This window comes from Hemicordylus capensis, chromosome 6 (genome assembly GCF_027244095.1).
Source record: "Hemicordylus capensis ecotype Gifberg chromosome 6, rHemCap1.1.pri, whole genome shotgun sequence".
Lineage (NCBI taxonomy): Eukaryota > Metazoa > Chordata > Lepidosauria > Squamata > Cordylidae > Hemicordylus > Hemicordylus capensis.
The window spans coordinates 100,673,266-100,687,514 of NC_069662.1; the positions used below are offsets into that span (position 1 = coordinate 100,673,266).

The 14,249-nt window shown below is 43.3% G+C and overlaps 1 protein-coding gene across 1 annotated transcript; it reads right to left on the reverse strand.

Annotated features, from left to right (window-relative positions):
* Positions 1–4,622: 4,622 nt before the first annotated feature.
* Positions 4,623–13,043, reverse strand: LOC128328968 (zona pellucida sperm-binding protein 3-like). The gene is made up of 11 exons (XM_053259288.1): positions 12,555–13,043; positions 11,330–11,448; positions 10,901–11,004; positions 10,472–10,649; positions 9,362–9,482; positions 9,186–9,277; positions 8,961–9,103; positions 8,151–8,273; positions 6,842–6,964; positions 4,886–5,002; positions 4,623–4,783 (listed from the first exon to the last, which is right to left on the reverse strand). Exons 1-11 carry the CDS (start codon positions 12,912–12,914, stop codon positions 4,671–4,673), a joined length of 1,593 nt encoding a protein of 530 aa, XP_053115263.1. The 5' UTR covers positions 12,915–13,043; the 3' UTR covers positions 4,623–4,670.
* Between the last annotated feature and the right edge of the window lie 1,206 nt (positions 13,044–14,249).

The window sequence follows — 14,249 nt, forward strand, 5'->3', positions numbered from 1 at the left end:
TTAATATTAGTATTTCTTTGTCAAGTTCAGGCACAGCAACCACACTTTGTCAGGGGCAAAACTCAGAGCAAGAGGCCATCCACAGGTATGGTTCTTCCATGAAAAGAAAGTGGCGTAACTAGGGAAAACGGCACCCAGGGCAAGCACTGAAATTGCGCCCCCCCCCCCACATACATCTGACTGACACACGTTTCAGAAAACTTTTATTTTAAAAATTTAAAAAATTACAAAAATTACCAATATCATACATGTGGTCAAGCTCCTATCTACCACTTCAGATTTATTTTTTAAAACTATCCAAATTGTGGGACTATCATTAATTTGTTTGGATAGCTCAGGTTAAAATGCTGGAAAACGACAAATTTCAGTATGCTGGGGCTCATGAAATCCCCAAATATTATGCGGAGTTGTACTTGGAAAAACTAAAAGAAGTGCCTGTCTAATTCTCTGCTATGCATTGTAGCATCACTATTACATAAGTTTTAAAAATAAATGGAGAATTTGACTTTTCCCAGATACTCTGAAAATAATTAAATGATATGCAGAGTAAACTGTGTCACTGCTTGGAATATATTCTAGTATTTCAGAAAGACAGTAAAAATGAGAGAAAGAGCAAGAAACTCCCAGTGGGCCTTCATACTAAGGATTTCACACTGATTCAAAGACAAACTGACCATTAATAGCCATATTATTAAGACATCACATTTAACTCACTTATCACAAGAAGCAAAGTAAGAGCAAATGGATACAATCTTAGCTCATAAACTTCAGCTCAGTATTCACAAGCCCTTATTCTCTGTACATAGTGCCAATCTGAATATGTGTACAGTGACGTATTATATTAAAAAAATTTTTAAATTTACCTGTAGCCCCTTCGGGGGACATCTTAAAGGCTGTGGGGGGTCTGCAAAGTCCCCCCCTCCTCCCACTGGCCTCTAGGGCCTCAGAGGCACCATTTGAGCATGTGCGGTGGTCATTAAAATTTTTTTTTTAAAAAAATGGCTGCTGAAAACAAAATGGCCACTGTGCATGCTCAAATGGCCTCTGCGAGGCGTGGCATGCCCTAGGGCCTCACAGAGGCCATTTGAGCATGCCCAGTGGCCATTTTGTTTTTGGTGGCCATTCTTAAAAATTATTTAATTTTAAGAAATTGCACCCCCCCTTCAAGTGGCGCCTGGGGCACGTGCCCCCCCTATAGATATGCCCCTGAGTGACAGACTGGGGTGCCAGTATAGTGGTAAAATGCCCACCACTGTAGTCACCTGCCTCCCTCCATCTAAGCAGCAGTAGCACAATGTCAGGCAAAGGTAAAGTGTGCTATCAAGTCAATTTCGACTCCTGGCGCCCACAGAGCCCTGTGGTTTTCTTTGGCAAAGACTCACACTGAGAACGCTGGTCCTCCTCCCCATCAGAAACACTTGCTACCAGAGGCGTATCTAGGGAAAATAGCGCCTAGGGCAGGGTTTCTCAACGTGTGGGTCCCCAGATGTTATTGCACTTCAACTCCCATAATCCCCAGCCCCAGTGGCCTTTGGTTGGGAATTATGGGAGTTGAAGTCCAATTACATCTGGGGACCCACACGTTGAAAATCCCTGGCCTAGGGCAAGCACTAAAATTGCCCCCCCGTTCAAACATCTGACACCCATCTTTCAGATAACTTTACTATAATATCAGCTGAAAAATATGTCAAGCTCATTAATCTTTTAATATTTCAAAAACTATTTAGCAGTGGATGTAGCCAGACCAAAAAATGCTGGAAAACTAGAAATTTCAGTATGCTGGGGCTCATGAAATACCCAAATACTATGTGGAGGTGTACTTGGAAAACTAAGCAGAAGTGCCTGTCTAATTCTCTACTATGCATCTACTAGCATCACTATTACATAAGTTTTAAAAATTAATGGAGAATTTGACTTTTCCCAGATACTCCGAAAATAATTAAAGGATATGCAGAGTAAACTGTGTCACTGCTTGGAATATATTCTAGTATTTCAGAAAGACAGTTAAAATGAGAGAAAGAGAGCAAGAAACTCCAAGTGGGCCTTAATACCAAGGATTTCACACTGATTCAAAGACAAACTAACCATTAATAGCCATATTATTAAGACACCACATTTAACTCACTTATCACAAGAAGCAAAGTAAGAGCAAATGAATACAATCCTAGCTCTTAAGCTTCAGCTCATTATTCACAAGCCCTGATTCTCTGTACATAGTGCCAAACTGAATATGTGCACAGTGACATATATATTTTTTAACCTGTAGCTCCTTCAGGTTGCTTCCTATAGGCTGTGGGGGGGGGGGGTCTGCAAAGGTTACCCCTCCCACTGTTGGCCTCTAGGGCCTAGCAGAGACCATTTGAGCATGTGCAGTGGCCATTTTTAAAAATAATTATTTTTTTTTTTAATGGCCACTGAAAACAAAATGGCTACCATGCATGCTCAAATGGCCTCTGCAAGGCCTGGCATGTCCTAGGGCCTCACAGAGGCCATTTGAGCATGTGCAGTGGCCATTTCCTTTTTGGTGGCCTTAAAAAAAATTTTTTTAAAAAAGAATTTGCGCCCCCCTTCAAGTGGCGCCCAGGGTACGTGTCCTGCCTGCCCCACCCTAGATATGCCCCTGCTTACTACCTGGCTAGGTCAAAGAAGCAGTAGAGAACTAGAGACACTCTAGTCTGAGCATCTTTAGTATCCTACTGCTCCCCCCCCCTTTAAGTTGCTTTTAAGTTGACCAGCAACATGGGTATGTGTGTGCAAAAGGACCTGCACCAAGCCACTCAGAGTGTGCAACTGCTGGGAGAAGTACTTGTTGCCCTGCCTTAGGCCTGCAGAGGTCTTTGGCTCTGTAGTGACCAGGCCCAGTTCAGCAACAATATATTCTCTGGTAAGTTGCTTTAGAGCAGCTATCAAGAATGCCTGAACTAGGTTCATACTAGCACACAATAAAGAGGTCTGAAGCTTTAAGTAGAAGCCAACTCACTGTTTCAGGTTAGCATCTAAACGGTGTTTTAGTAAGAGGATAGGCCTTTCAGTTCTGCTAATTAAGAGTGCTTTGTAGATCCCTATTGAAAAATGTATCTTTAAAGCCTACATTAGTATGAATATAGTACAAACGTTCTTCTAGGACCAATAGCCACTCCAAAGCAATTTAGCAACATTCTCCTGGTTTAACAAATCATTACTTCAAATCTTCATTCACTGAATTTATATCCCCAGCCCTATGATGGCTAAATAGGTCTCAAGTCCAGCTCACTAGACCCACTAGCTGCTGTTACAGTGAACAGTACATCTTTCCAGAGTCTGCTAGTTTCCCATTAAGACTGTGTTAAGCTTATGTGTTCAGAAGAATCACTTTGAGACATGCACACTCCCATACTGCTAGAGAAGAGAGCTGGGTCTGCTGTGTGTCTATTAAGCATTGTGAAAAATACAGTTCTGACAGTACTCTCAAGAGAAAAGTAGAAAAGAATATAGAAGAGAAGTCTCAGGTATTATATCTTATAGACCCACCCACTTAAATCATACTTCAGCACTACCAACAAGTAGCAATAGCACCTCAGTACTACTGAGCAAACCACTTTAAGTGGCACAGCAGGGAAATGCTTGACTAACAAGCAGAAGGTTGCCGGTTCGAATCCCTGCTGGTATGTTTCCCATACACCTTTATCAGGCAGCAGCGATATAGGAAGAAGCTGAAAGGCATCATCTCATACTGCACAGGAGATGGCAGTGGTAAACCCCTCCTGTACTCTACCAAAGAAAACCACAGGGCTCTGGGCGCCAGGAGTTGAAATCGACTTGACGGCACACTTTACCTTTACTACTGAGCAAAGCCTGTAATTCTAAGTGTGCAGGTTTACATCCCAAAGTAGATGTTAGGACTCTGATACTAGAGCCCTGGCACGGCGTTTTCAAGAGAGGGAGGGGCATTGCCTTTACCTCCCTTGGCAACATTTCAAGCAGTCCAAGTGGCTGAACTCCCAATCCTAAACCAGCCAAAGCTGTGCTTTGTGTCCCATTAATGAAGCCAGCGTGGTGTAGTGGTTAGAGTGATGGACTAGGATCGGGGAGACCCGAGTTCAAATCCCCATTCAGTCACTTCTCTCAGCCTAACCTACTTCACAGGGTTGTTGTGAGGAGAAACCTAAGTATGTAGTACACCGCTCTGGGTTCCTTGGAGGAAGAGCGGGAAATAAAAACGTAAATAATAATAATGATAATTCCAATGGAAGACTTAACTACGTGCTTAAAAATCTTCCTCACAAGGATAGATTTGGCTAGATCATAGCCTTAATATTTATTATCTATGGCCCTACCATATCACCACCGGTAACTATGCTGGATACAGTTCTGTCATGTACCTGCTGCTTTTGCCATGGATGGGTTACTCTGAAACCTATCCAAACCCCATCATTTTCTTGAATTTTATTCACAGAATTGACAAATCAGACAATATATATTTTGATGCTTGCTCATTACCGGACTAACTTCTCATGTTCTACCTTACAACAGTGGTGGTGGCCAGCGTTACAGTTTTCCAAAAGGTGAACCACCTGATCCAAGTATTAAACAGCAAACACGCTACCCAATTCCTACCAACAAGAGACTCTAGGAGGATCTAGTAACAAGAAAAACCTCAATTTATTTGTTTTTATTGTTACGCATACAAGTTAGCAGATCAGGTATGTATTCCAAGAGATGTAACTAAGTAGGACAAACATCAGAATTCCAGCTGCAATGGTTAGGAGTCTTCCCAGGAGAGTCCCCTTCTCTGATGCAATGCCTAAGAAGAGTGGGAAAGAAGAGTATTTGAGACAAGCCAGGAATTCCCCTTGGCTCACTATCATGCCCCTCTAACTCTTTTGCCATGCAGCTGTGTTCATACCTTGCAAAGACATCTTGGCCACCCCCACAGGTAATGGCAGGTCACCCGAACCTTCATCTGCATCAGAAAGTAGCTTGGCAGCAGTACTGTTTTCTACCACCATATGTGGCATCTCTTCTACAATGAAGGGGATTCAGTGTTACAGGGACAAAGCTTTAAAGCTCTCAATAGTTAAACCAAAACAAAGCCCTTTTTGGGGGCCTTAAATCTTATGGGAAGGAGGACTTTCAGGATTTCTGCCCATGTTCTTAAAAGCATCTTGATGCCTATCAGGGCAGCTGCAGTAAACATCAAGTTTACATTAGATTGGACTCCAGCACCTGCTTGTACTCACCTTCGTCCTTTCCAGATGGATAAGCAGGTGGCTTTCCAATATCTCTGTACTGATGAACTCAGTGTACATAATAGGCATTTTAAGTAAGTGAATAGCTCTTATTGGAGACACTTTGAATTCATGCGATCAGTGTAGGATTATTTATTTCTCCTAAAGATACCCATCGATAATCCCATGTGTGGCAGCTCTCGCAAGAGTTTACAGGTAGCTGCTGGATAGCGGCGGGGACAGGTGGATGGTGGCCAGGTCTGCTGGTGGGCGGTGAGTAGGGATGTGAAAACTGGTTCGGGGGTTTAGTTTGGGGTTGAACCAAACCCCTCTCCCCGGACTGGAACTGAACCCCCGCAGCAGTTTGTGAATTTTAAAAAATATATTTTTTAAAAAATGATCTCTGTCATGGTGCGGGGTGGCCATTTTGCTGCCACACAAAATTCACGAACTCCCCCCCCCCGAACCGGGGTGTGTGTGTTTTGACCGGAGGGGCGGTGTTTCGATGGGGGCCGCACCGAATTGGTCCGGTCAGGTTCGAGTCTGCTCCAGACTCGAACCAAAATGGGCCAGCCGGTTCCATGCACACCCCTAGCAGTGAGGGAAAGCTGTGCTGTATGCACAGGCTGTGTCTGGAACTTCTGGGCAACAGGGCAGCAGGGAGGTATGCTGCCACGCCAATTAGCTGTCACAGAAATGGATGCCGGCAGGGGAAGAAACGGCAGGAGGGGTAAGTACACCCTACCCCACTCTTAAAGCGGCACCCCCACTGCCACTGAACTGGCTTGAAGGCCCATAAAGTGTTCTGGTTCTGTGCACATCCCTAGTAGTGGGTAGGTGGTGAGAGAAAGCGGACTGGGAGGGGGAGAATGTACTGGGGCTGAAGATGAAATGAAGATGGCGGGGAGAGACAGGGAGAACTAGGGGCACAGATGCTCTGTGCCAGATTAGCTAGTTATTTTTTAACTTGCTAGCACTCTTGGTGCCGAGTTTTATTGCCTGAAATGCAGGCATCATTTGGACTTGATTTGCATCTGATTTAAAGGAAGAAGAGGTTTCTGTTGTCAACCTAATCACACTCATTCCTGTTGCAAAACTACTTTGTCAGTTGCCAGTACAAACCTTTTTAAAGAAGTGAAGCCATGTCCCTACCTTCCTTAACAGCAATCCAAATCATTAAGAGAAGTAAGTTTTGGGCGGTATAAAAATATGTAAAATAATAAATAAATAAACTCAAACCCTGCCAAAACTGTGTTCTTATGTCCCATTATTTCCAGTGGGAGAAAAGTGCATGCCTAAATTTCCTCCCAAAGAGGGATATATAACTTAAGTGCTTAGCTTTGACTAGACCATGCATTATATGTAATGCAAGGTCCTACCATAACATCACTGAAAGCGGGGAGCTTTCTTGAATGCTTTCATCACTATCATCGAAGCTTGCCATGGGCTATCACAGCTCTAATATGTAAGGAAGAATATCAGATATCTCCCTACTAGTTATGGCTATTTTTGCAGCAGGTTTGCTAGAGAAAACCAGAAGTAAAAGCCCAGACTACAGACAGCCACCTAGAGGCAGCTGGCCAGCTTTGAGATCTACAGGTTCTTCGTTAACTGAACAGTTTGAGCAGTCCTACCTTTGGATGTCACATTCTCTTCAGCATCTACAAGCCATTTTAGTTCTTCATATGCATTGAGAATAAACTGAAGTCCAACTGCAGATTCGGCCTCCGCTTCTATCACAGGTGATCTACTTTTTACTTAGGTATTACAATAGAGATCAGTAGTTACTGGTCTACTCAAGATAGTTATTGTAAGTGGATCTCATGACTGCTTTATGAGAACTTCATACATTCTCTGTAATCCTACATTTTGTTACCAGAGTATCGACACATGAAGTCTACTGTAATGTCAACATATTTTGCTTAATTTTGACTCGCTGAGCCTCTAGAACAGGATTCTCAATGTTGGGTCCTCAGATGTTATTGGACTTCAACTCCCATAATCCCCAGCCCCAGTGGCCTTTGGTTGGGGATTATAGGAGTTGAAGTCCAATAACATTTGGAGACCCAAAGTTGAGAAGCCCTGCTCTAGAAGTCTTAGTAGCTTTTTCTTTACAGGCAGATCTAGAGTCCCCCCGCCACACCACCCAAATTTGTCCAGTATAAAAATGCTTTGATCTTACTTGCTCCCAGAGATATTATGCTCCAGAGAGTGCGCGCGCGCGCGCGCACACACACACACACACACACACAGAGTATTCCTAGTTATTGGTGCACTCATGGCTTTGCTGTAGCAGGTCACTATTATTATACTATCCAGTAATAGTTCTGAGCTTAGGAGTGGAGTCTATCATGGGAGCTTGGCTAAAAATACAAACTCGTATTTACGTAAAACTCCAAGAAAACATTCGTTTCAGTTTAGCACCATTAACATGTTAGGGCCAATTTCCATTACAAGTTCTGGTTACAACAGCCTTCTTTTCAAGAGCCAATTCACATGGTGCAGAGAGGGTACTGCATCACAGAAGTCAGTGTTTGATAGCGACACCACAAAATAGGGACATGAATTTGTGAACGTGTAGGGGACATGCAGTCAGAACTACGTTCAGTGTCCCCTGAATGTTTACATCCATATTTCCTTGCAAGTTTTACAGCATTTGCTATTCAAACACCTGTGTCCATGCAGAAAGGACCTTACTATATGGATTGACTTTCAGGCTCTGCATGCAATTTATGAAGTATTCATACAGCTACAAAGCTATGTTGTTAAGTGAGCCTTTGATAAGAAGTTGAGGCTTCAGACTATCATTTCCCCCTCTTGTGTGGTATAGATTAGGAAGACATTGCCATTGGCAGGAAGTCTCCAATGTGCTAAAGCGAGACATTGCTGGATAAGTCATTGAGGATCAGAGCTACAGAGTCTTTGATCTGGCCAGTTCCTTACCTTCAGTCACTCTCTCTTCTGTTCTTATTTGGTCTCTCTGGTGGTCCCAAGCAGTATCAAAGACTAAGAGGGGTCCCACTAGAAGGTCAGCTTCCATTTCCCCTTTTGAGATGTCAATGATAGCTAGAAGAATCAAAGGGCAAGTGTATTAAAGATGACATTTCAGAGTCCTCTAAAGCATGACATTTCATCCTTTCAGAGTACTACTGTCACTAGGGATAAGTGTGCAGGAATGGTTGGCTTGCCAGAATCATTCCTGCAGCAAGAAAGATGCTTCTCCAGTTGTTGCTGTGGTCTCGCCTCCACTCTGCACCCTCCTTCCTTGCCTGAACTGCACACTGTCTGAAAAGCGGCATCTGGGCTGCGACTGCATACCACTGGGCCAGGTCAAGCAGTAGCATATTATCCCTGTGGCAGGGGTGCTTCATGTGTGCAGAAGCATCTCTTGAGCCCAGTACCACCTGCCATACTGTGACGTTCCGCCAATAGTACTTGTATCACTAGTTGAAACACACTGCTCTAAAAAAAAAAAGTCAAGGATATGTTTAAGATTAATTGAAGACAAGCAAGCAATATTAAAACCTCTTATTATGTGCAATATAGGAAATAGGGAGGGGTGGATTTCAAGCTCCACACATGTGGCTGTTTGGCTTCAAGATGCTTGACCCAGTTTCCTCCTAGTATCACTTCTGAAACCATTCAAGTGTTCCGGCCCTTAGCTCTAGAGTTTCCAGTTCTCTGGAAGGTTTAAACAGTTTACCATGTTGTCTAGCTAACCCATTAAGGCAATGGTGCAGGTCACAAGCCTACCTGACTCAGATAGTACTCGGTCCCCATGCCTTGGTGAACGATGAGTGCCAAGGTCAGTTGTCCTAAGCTGTCCTTCAGATGATCCACAGCTCCCAGCCTCACAACAGTCACAGATGTCCTTGGAACCTTCTATTGGCAGCCAACTGATATACAGAGACAACATCAGCATCTACCTTCAAAATCCTGCCTTCCCCCTCATATTTCACCTCATTGTACTGTACTCACGTATTTCTTTGGTTGTTGAACCAACAAGCTTTATTTAAGAGATCTGGTTCTTTATCAACAGCAGTGACTTTCAAATGGCATGCAATGTAGATCTGGAAGGGGAATTAAGATTAGGGAGGTTAAATACTGCCATCCTGCTATGCCATTTGGTCTTCGATATGGAGGAATCCTCTCACCAGATTTCTTGTTTCGCCAGCAAATCTGAATGTTTCGACCAAAAACTGGAGTGTTTCAGGCTGGGGTCTTGGAATTATGAAGGCTGATGTTACATCATGTGCTCTCCCATCCACCAGGCATCTAGACCCAAAAATTAGTTAGGGCGATATTTCCAATATCAGTGTTTTTGAACTTTGGGCATCTGTTTATGTTTGCAGCTCGATCCTCTATGTGAACTCAGAAGCCAGCCCCACTCGAGAGTGCATAAGATTGCAGTTTAGGTCTACTTTCCAGTCCCTCCCCCTCTGCACTAGCTACCTGTTCTGCAAGTGAGCAAGAAGAGAGATGTCCTCCACACAGCAATGTGCCTGAAGTTTGACACATCAGGGACTTTGGACTGAGTCACAAATTGGACATTAAGAGGAAGAGACATACAGCCAAATCCTCCCCACCCCCAGAAGGAACTGCCCAACATTTCAGGTCAGCATCAGAGGCCCATCTCTCCATCCCACTGTCACACAAGATCAATCATGTGGGTACCGGACACAGGGCCTTTTCAGTGATGGGGCCAGTATTATGCATTCCCAGTGGAGATCCTTTAACCCCATCTTTGTTTTTGGACATTTATATCCTGCCTTTCTTTGATCATGCTGCTCTAGTGAACTTACATGGGATTCCCAAGAGATCACTCATCTAGACAGTGACCAGAATTGGGCTTGTTTCATTTCAGCAGTGTGGCTATACCATGTGCCCTCAGAAAATGCCCTGGCACCTCTTTCTAGAGATCTGTTTGTGCATGCTTTTGATTTATAACCATTAGCTGCTATTTTAATTTTAATCTTTATTTTTATGCAATGTTTTGCCTTTTAATTTTTCCATTTAGTTGCTATTGTGTATTTTGCGAGAGAGAGAGGGGGGGGGGGGCAAAAGTTGAAACTGGCCAAAGATCTTAGGCAGCTCAGCAAGGTCTTTCGTGAAGGTCCTCTGCTGGAGGAATTCAGTCCCCCCCCCACACACACACACACTTCTGGGGGACATCACAACCTTTTCTGGGGGACCTTTCCCAAATTACTGCTCTAATAAATGAGACTAGTAATCACAATACTCAAGCCAAAGTTATTTAATCTTACCCATGGAAGTCAAGGATTGCATATTGTGGAATGGAATCGCTGCCTGGGGTCAGTGTGGCCATGCAGCTATCGACAAATAGTCTCAGAGGTACATGGTTGCCACTATAGACAGCTGCTTGAATATGAAGGTAATCACCCAGCTGGTACACAGTGGAAGCTCTCTCCGCGCTCCAGTCATCTGTAATCACCCACAGTGAACAGAAATTTCAGGCATCCATTTAACCCTATGAATATATCAAGCAATCTTATACTGTTGGCCCATCTAGTGCAGTACGACCCACACTGAGTAAACCTTTCTCTAGGATTTTAGGCTTTCCCAACCTTACCTAAGGATTGTACTCATGACACCCATCTAGGAAGTGTGTGCTGTGCCATTGGGCTATAGCCATGTCCCCTAAAGATGTCCTTGAGGGTCGGGATGTCACTTACCAGTCATCAGGCGCAAGGAGAAGTGGAGCATTCCCTCTCCAGACATCGTCAGACTAAAAGGCATCCAAGTGGGTTTGATGGCATTGCTGCTCACATTATCTCTCCTAAGAAGAAAGCTTGCCATTTCATTCATTCATTCATTTTCTGTACCGCCCTTCCAAAAATGGCTCGGGGCAGTTTACACAGAGAAATAACAAATAAGTAAGACTGATCCCTGTCCCTAAAGGGCTCACAATCAAAAAAGAAACATAAGATAGACATCAGCAACAGTCACTGGACGTACTGCACTGGGAGTAGATAGGGCCAGGTACTCTCCCCCTGCTAAATAAAGAGAATCACCACATTAAAAAGGTGCCTCTTTGCCCATTTTAATCTGGTGCCATAGCCCAAATGAGCAACAGAACAGCAGTCTAGGACAGAATGGCTCACCTGGGATAGCGACACTCAATGGGGATTTCCATTGGGCTGTTTCTTACAATTATTGGGTTGCTTGCAGGGCCGGGGTTATAGTACAGGCTTGTGCGATAGATCAGGGAGTCCAGTGTGGTCTGAGAACACAAAGCAATCTTCTATAATTTGTTGTTGACCAGCAACCTGAAGTTAATTTTGCAGTGTGTTTAATTATGTGCTGTATCCAGAATTTAAGAGTTTTAATAGAACTTGTTCTCAACTGGCATGGAAAAGAATTCAAGGAAAGAACCAGGCCCGTAGCCAGCTGGTGGCATGATCTGTACCTGCCATACCAAAAAATTCTCTTTCCTCCCCAGCCTCATTGACTGTTTTCACTGGACATTTTATAACCTGCCTCCCCTGACTTATGCATTCCCACTCCCCCCCCTCCACAATTTTGAGGTTGGTTACAGGCCTGGAAAGAACACAGCCTCAAATTAGGCTAATTTTCACAATAAATTAAGGTTCTCTTTGCAATTCCTGCATTTTGTACATTTCATGAAGAGAGCTACATTTTCAAACATGTGTATTCAGTTTTAAGCAGTTCTATTTTTCTGCAGTATGTTGACGTTTTAAGCTCATTTGTAGGACTGGCAACATATTTTACCACTCCGGTACAGGTGGTGACTTTTTGGAGCAATCCTATGATCGCACAGCCATGAGAAAATGCTGGCTTTCTATACTATACTATTCTATACCCTACTATAGTCCCATGAGCAGAATACTAGACTCTTACTAGCTAGATTGTCCTAGGACATTATATGTCTAGTATGTTCCAACTTTAGTACAATAAATGTTGAATGCGGCTGGTTTGGTAACTGTAGAACATTGCTTTGTTCTGTTGCTGGAAACATTTTAAATTAACCATTTAGAGTATTTCTTCTGTCTTTGTAACACTGACTCTATCAGAACATGTCTTCAATTCCAGAAGAGACAGAAGAAATACCCCTAATGGGTATTTAAGCCCATGTTTCCAGCAACAGAACAAAACAACATACTATTTTTCACACCCTTTGTTAAAAAAAAAAAGGAAACTGACCCATTGGGATCCCATTTCCCAGCTATAAAGACCACAAGCATATTTGATACCAACATACACAAGCAGTAGAAAAGCCCAGTCTCCTTCCCCTGTAGCCACTCAGATCTGCACATGCTCCAGCATAGGACTAAGATAGTTCCCATTCACACCTAAGCACCATTTTACCTGCAATTTGGTTCCACACTCATGGAGTCCCACTTCAAAGATAACCAGGTCACCAGAGGTACTGAGATAAGTATAATGGCAGGCTTGTGGGCCAAGGCTAAGGTCAGCTGCTTGGATCAAGTGGCCAGTTCTAAACAGATCTCTATGGATCATAACCACCATTTGAGCTTCCTGGCATTGCACCGTGACAGGCTGCAAAGAGCTTGGCCACCACTCAGATTGCCTTATGAGATTATTAGCTCTGCTTGGGAGCTGCCTGCTTTCTGGCACATGCCTGGAAAAGTCCCAGAGATTTGCACAAATCACTGCATCAATCAGGCAGCACAAAACTAAACACCCTATTCCCTTTGACCACCACATCCTGCTTGCTTTCCTTCTACAACCCTACCACAAGGTAGGATAAGAAGCACCTTTTTATACACTCTACCCCTTTCCTTTCTATTTCAAGGCATTAATTCTCTGTGAGCTTAGTTTCCAGAGGACCAATTATACAATCAACCAACCACTCAGTCAATCAATCAATCATTTATTTTGGTCTCTGACCAGCAAACCAATTATATTCATTCCCCACTCCCTTAATACGAAAGCATTTTAATAGAGAAAACTCCAGGGAACCAGCTTCACTTGTGATCCAAGAGGGCCATTGCATGAATGAGGAAGGCAATAATCCTGCACACCCTTACTTGGAAGCAAGCCCTATTGAACTCAGTGGGACCTATGCTCAAGAAAAAGTTCATAGGGTTAGATTGCAAATGGCTGAGATAGTTAGATCTGAAATATCACATCAGATGTGATCAGTCTGGCTCTTCAGAAAAACTTTTACTGAAGCTGAGGTGAAAAATTGTCAGATATTTCTGGCAGGGCTCTTGTACCTTTCATAGCACCATGATGGGCAGACATTCATCTGGTAAAGCTTTCCTCATCACTGCATTCTTCATGATGGGTGAAAGCTTCTCATGTCGAATTTCTGATGGTCATACAGCTGTTAAAGGTTGGGGGAAGATTGCAAGCCTAGCAGAAGTTCATTGAGTGTATAGAATATTGTTTGTGCATGCTTTTTTGTGTGGTTTTTCATCATTTGTAACCATTTACTCTTAATGAGGAATTCTGTATATATATTGTCATGAAAAAATGAGTGCATGTGATAGGGCTGCCAACTTCACTGCTCCTGCTTTAATAACATTCTGACACATAGACATTAAGAAAATTCAAACCATTTTCCATGCCAGGGAAACTTTCATTTGAAACTGCACCAACAAAAAAGTTGGCAACCCTAATATCAGCAAAGGAATGTGAAGCATGAATCAGGAAGATCAAGGAGCATTCACTGTGACCTGTATGTATTCTGCAAACTATTTTCCACTTATCCCCATCCCATGCCATCTCAGGCCAGTGGTTTGCATAGGCCTGCCACCTTTTAGTGGTCCTGATGATCCTGTTCCTTTACCTGTCACCTCACTTACAGAAATGTAGCAGGTAAAGCTTTTTCTTACATAGAAATAAATAGCAGAAGCAGCTTTACCTGCTGCATTTCCATCTAGCAACCTGCAAGGAACAGGAATAACAAAGGCAAAGAGCAGCCCTATTGTACATCAGCTTCAGAAATAGTGTATATGACTTATTACGCTTGTATACCACCCAGCAATGAATACACCACTGAGAGACCTTAAAGGCCTAGTTGAAGACAGATCATCC

Coding starts and splice junctions, on each gene's coding strand:
- LOC128328968 (XM_053259288.1), bottom strand. CDS start 12,914: ATGTGGTGGTCAAAGGGAATAGGGTGTTTAGTTTTGTGCTGCCTGATT. Junction 9,278..9,361: donor CTGGCGAAACAAGAAATCTG/GTGAGAGGATTC, acceptor TTCCCCTTCCAG/ATCTACATTGCATGCCATTT. Junction 8,274..8,960: donor CCGAGTACTATCTGAGTCAG/GTAGGCTTGTGA, acceptor TGATTCTTCTAG/CTATCATTGACATCTCAAAA.